This window comes from Colobus angolensis, unplaced genomic scaffold (assembly GCF_000951035.1).
Source record: "Colobus angolensis palliatus isolate OR3802 unplaced genomic scaffold, Cang.pa_1.0 Scaffold138, whole genome shotgun sequence".
Taxonomy (NCBI): Eukaryota; Metazoa; Chordata; class Mammalia; order Primates; family Cercopithecidae; genus Colobus; species Colobus angolensis.
In genome coordinates this window covers 811941-815809 of record NW_012114466.1, presented here as the reverse complement: position 1 = coordinate 815809, position 3869 = coordinate 811941, and the positions used below count along the sequence as shown (strand labels likewise).

The 3869-nt window shown below is 50.2% G+C and overlaps 1 protein-coding gene across 3 annotated transcripts in view; it reads left to right on the top strand.

Moving 5' to 3' along the window:
* Window positions 1–1016: 1016 nt before the first annotated feature.
* The window catches only part of TBC1D22A (TBC1 domain family, member 22A), a 425787-nt gene continuing 422934 nt past the window's right edge, over window positions 1017–3869 (top strand). The window contains exon 1 of one of the 3 annotated variants that reach the window (XM_011934740.1): window positions 1017–1245. In XM_011934740.1, the coding sequence (XP_011790130.1) occupies window positions 1184–1245 (62 nt within the window). In that variant the 5' untranslated portion in view covers window positions 1017–1183. The remainder of the gene's footprint in view (window positions 1246–3869) is intronic. The other 2 variants (XM_011934742.1, XM_011934741.1) reach the window with 2 other exon arrangements.

The window sequence follows — 3869 nt, the reverse complement described above, 5'->3', positions numbered from 1 at the left end:
GAGCCTTCAATCTTTGGCCTAAGACGCACAGAAATGTAATGCAAACCAGATACGGATTTTTTTAGTGGTTTGCACACACACACACATACACACACACACACACACACACAAGTAAAAAGATCTAGGCATAACGTATGCACCTGTAGTTCCAACTACTGGGGAGGGTGAGGCAGGAGGATCACTAGAGGGCAGGAATTAGAGACTAGCCTGGGCAACATAGCAAGACGCCCTACCCCCACCCCCCCAGGAAAAAAAGAATAAAAAAGGTAAAAATAATTTTAAAGAGAGTAAAAAGGAATGCAAAAATAATTCATTTTATTTAATTTAATGTATTATTAAAAATGTTATCTAACATGCAAACAATATACAAATTATTTTATACGACGTCTTTGGAATCCTGTATTTCACACGTAAAGCGCATCTCACTCCGGACTAGCCAGGTTTCAAGCACGTGATGGCCGCACAAGGCTGGAACTCAGGCCAGGGGAATTAATTCTTGTCTTCGGTGCTCAACCACTCTTCCCTTCAAGCCTGGCCTAATCCCCACTCTCTCTCATCCCCTCGAATACGCTCCGCGGTTATGCCCCTCACCTCACCGCACTGCAAATATTTCGTCCACTGAGTATTTGCTGATCCTCATTCAGTGCCCGCAGACTCAGCTTGACCAACACCCGCAGCCGCCCTGCCACTGTTGGGCCGGGTATGGCGTGTCTGGCTTTCCTCTGTTCTGGGCCGGCCCCGAGACGCGCTCAAGAGAAACCGGAATCAGACACGGGCCCAGCTCAGCTTCGCAATGTAGGCTCCAGTGGCTCCTGGGAGTCCGCTACCTGCAGGAAGGCGCCGCGATCGGGTGGGACTAGCAGTGAGCGACAGACTTAAGCAAACACGAAACCCAACCACTTCTGCTCTCTCCGCGACGCGTGTAACGTGCGTCGCGCGGCGTCGTCCTTTAACGCGGTCGGGTTCTCGGAATGCTGCGTCGCTTGCCACTTGGGACTTAGGCGGGACTTCCGGGCGCGCGTAGGCACAACTTCCGGAAGGAGGCGGAAGAGCCTCTCGGGTCTACGCTCCGGAGTCCCGGGACCAGTGAGGGGCTACCCGGGTCACAGGAAAGGGCCGCTGGGGGAGGGCCGGCTGCACTCGGGGTTGTCTGGGCCGCGGGTCTGAGGGATGAGGAGGGGCCATGGCCAGCGACGGGGCCAGGAAGCAGTTCTGGAAGCGCAGCAACAGCAAGCTCCCGGGCAGGTGGGTGTGCCCGGGAGGGCCGGGTCGAGGTCAGGGGTCAAAGGTCAGGTGGCCGCGTTGGCCTCCTGGACTGCGGGTGGAGTCGGGGGTCTGGAGCGGGCGACTTGGACTTTGAGGAGACTGCTGGGTGGTGTGACGGGCGTTGTGGGACTCGGAGGTCGGAGCGTGGGGTTTGGGGGTGACAGCGGCTGCACGTAGGATCGAGGCTTGCAAGGACGAGGAGGAGCTGTTGGCGTTTTTCCCGACACTGGCAGACTCCTTTTCGAAAAACTCCTGGGCTCCCTGGGGAGGCTGGAAGGAACTGATTCGGGTCATGCTGTGAAGTTTGGTGGAGTCCGGAAGCTGGCTGGGCTGAGGCCCCGTCTGCTGGGCAGATCAGTTTCTGCAGGGGGTGTGGTGCTTTTGACCCGCTTGCTTTGCCTCTGGTCTCTTGTGGGCTGCTGCTCTTACCTTGAGCGTGGAAGAGGATTAGAGTTTCCCTGTGAGTTTCCATGTTTCTGCTTGCTGGTCTCAAAACCAACTCCTATATTGTGTTAGCAGAAAGTTTTTTTTTTTTTTGAGCCTGGAGTGACCTGGGTACGCCCTAGATGCTATTACAGCTCCAGAGCTCCAGAGTCTGTCTGATTGCTGTGGCGCTGAGCTCTGCCAGGGCCCTAGGGGATGAGACATTACCTGGAGGGTACCTAGGATAAAATCAGCCACTGGTGAAAACAGATCAGAGATGAGCAGACTTCAGGATTTCAGAACACAGTGTGTTCTGTTCCAAAGTTGAAGTCTGGAATGCTGAAAATTATGAATCGTGATATTAAAACAAGTCTGAGTAGAATCATTCATAAACACAGGAAAATGGTTTGTACTCCTGTTTCATAATAAACACTATCGTTTGAGTGTTTGAATGACAACCTTTGCAATTTACTGCATCCAGTTAGAAAAGTTTACTTTTGGCGGGGTGTGGCGGCTCACGCCTGTAATCCCAGCGCTTTGGGAGGCCGAGGTGGGCAGATCACCTAAGGTCAGGAGTTTGAGGTCAGCCTGACCAACATGGAGAAACCCGGTCTCTACTAAAAATACAACATTAGCTGGGCACGGTGGCACATGCCTGTAATCCCAGCTATTTGGGAGGCTGAGGCAGGAGAATCGCTTGAACCTGGGAGGTGGAGGTTGCAGTGAGCCGAGATTGTTCCATTGCACCCCATCCTGGGTAACAAGAGTGAAACTCTGTCTCAAAAAAAAAAAGGAAAGTTTACTTGTAAGAGTGATCTGGGAGTTAGCAGAGTGAGTTACTGACTGCTCATGGGTGACTTTGAGAGTGAAGGGAGTCATCAAAGGTGGCCAGAGACCCTATTTGACTGTGCGTGATTCGAGAACAGTAAGAGCTTCCAACAAAACCAGTGTCAGGGTCCAAGATGAGTGAAGATTCTGGAATGGTGGTGAATAGAAGGTCCTGGTAGCGACAGAAACAAATGCTATGGAACATAGAATCCAAGGAAGAGGAGCCACAGGACAGTGTAACTTTTATGTGTTACTTTTAGGTCTTAAGGTTTTGGTTCCTCATCAGTCTAAACTCTAATTCTTAATCAACTGAGATGTAAGAATAACAGAGCTGCTGTGTGGAGTTACAGCAGTGACTAAACCTTTGGATTGAAGGCTGTGGCCCTTGGTAATTTGTTCTTATACTGAGTTGAATAGTGTTTGCCCCCTCCCCCACCCCCTGCCACCAAATTTATGTCCATCTGGAACCCGTGGATATGACATTTGGAAATAGGGTTTTTGCACAAGTAATCAAGGTGAAATGAGGTCATACTGGATGAGGGTGGGCCTTAGTTCAACAACTAGTATTTTTCTAACAGGAGGGAAATTTGGATACAGAGAGACACACTCAGGGAAATGGCCCTGTGGAGACAGAAACAGAGATTGGAATAGTACATTTACAAGCCGAGGAAAGCCAGAGGTTGCTGGCAGCCACCAGCAGCTAGGAGAGGCAAGGAAGGGTGCTCATCTAGAGACTTCACAGAGAACATGGCCCTGCTGATGACTTGATTTTGGGCTTTTGGCCTTAAAACTGAGAGAGAATAAATGTCTGTTGTTTTAAGCCATTCAGTTTGTGGTAATTTGTTATGACAGCCACAGGAGACTAAGTCTCCAACTTTCTTCTGTGTGAACCTGAAATACCAAAGACCAGCTTTCTTTTTCCTCTGACTTTGATGCTGTTCTGTGTCTTAGGCACTTTTGAGAGCAGCTTCTGTAATACCTCTGTGAAGTTGGAGTCTTGGAGAGTTGTTTGAGGCTGTCACTGAAGAGGGCAGAAGAAGGACAGGTTGGGTGCACCAGGAAGGCCTGTGAAGCCTCTGTGTTTCCCATCCATCTTGTGGCTCAAGCCTCTGGCAGTGCAGCTCTTTCAGGTGGCAGGCTGGAACTCCTCCCTGAAGGAGGAGTCACAAAGTAATGCCTGTTTTCCTGTCAGTAGTGGTGATTGGTCACTAGCTGCATATTTATTTAGTCCACACCTACGCAAGCACAGTGCTAGTGGAGATGCTAGCCAGGTTCCTGTGGCTTTGGCAGCTCTTTCAATTGTTTCCCATGATGGTTTTCTTTGTTTTTGTGGTTTTTTTTTTTTTTTTTTT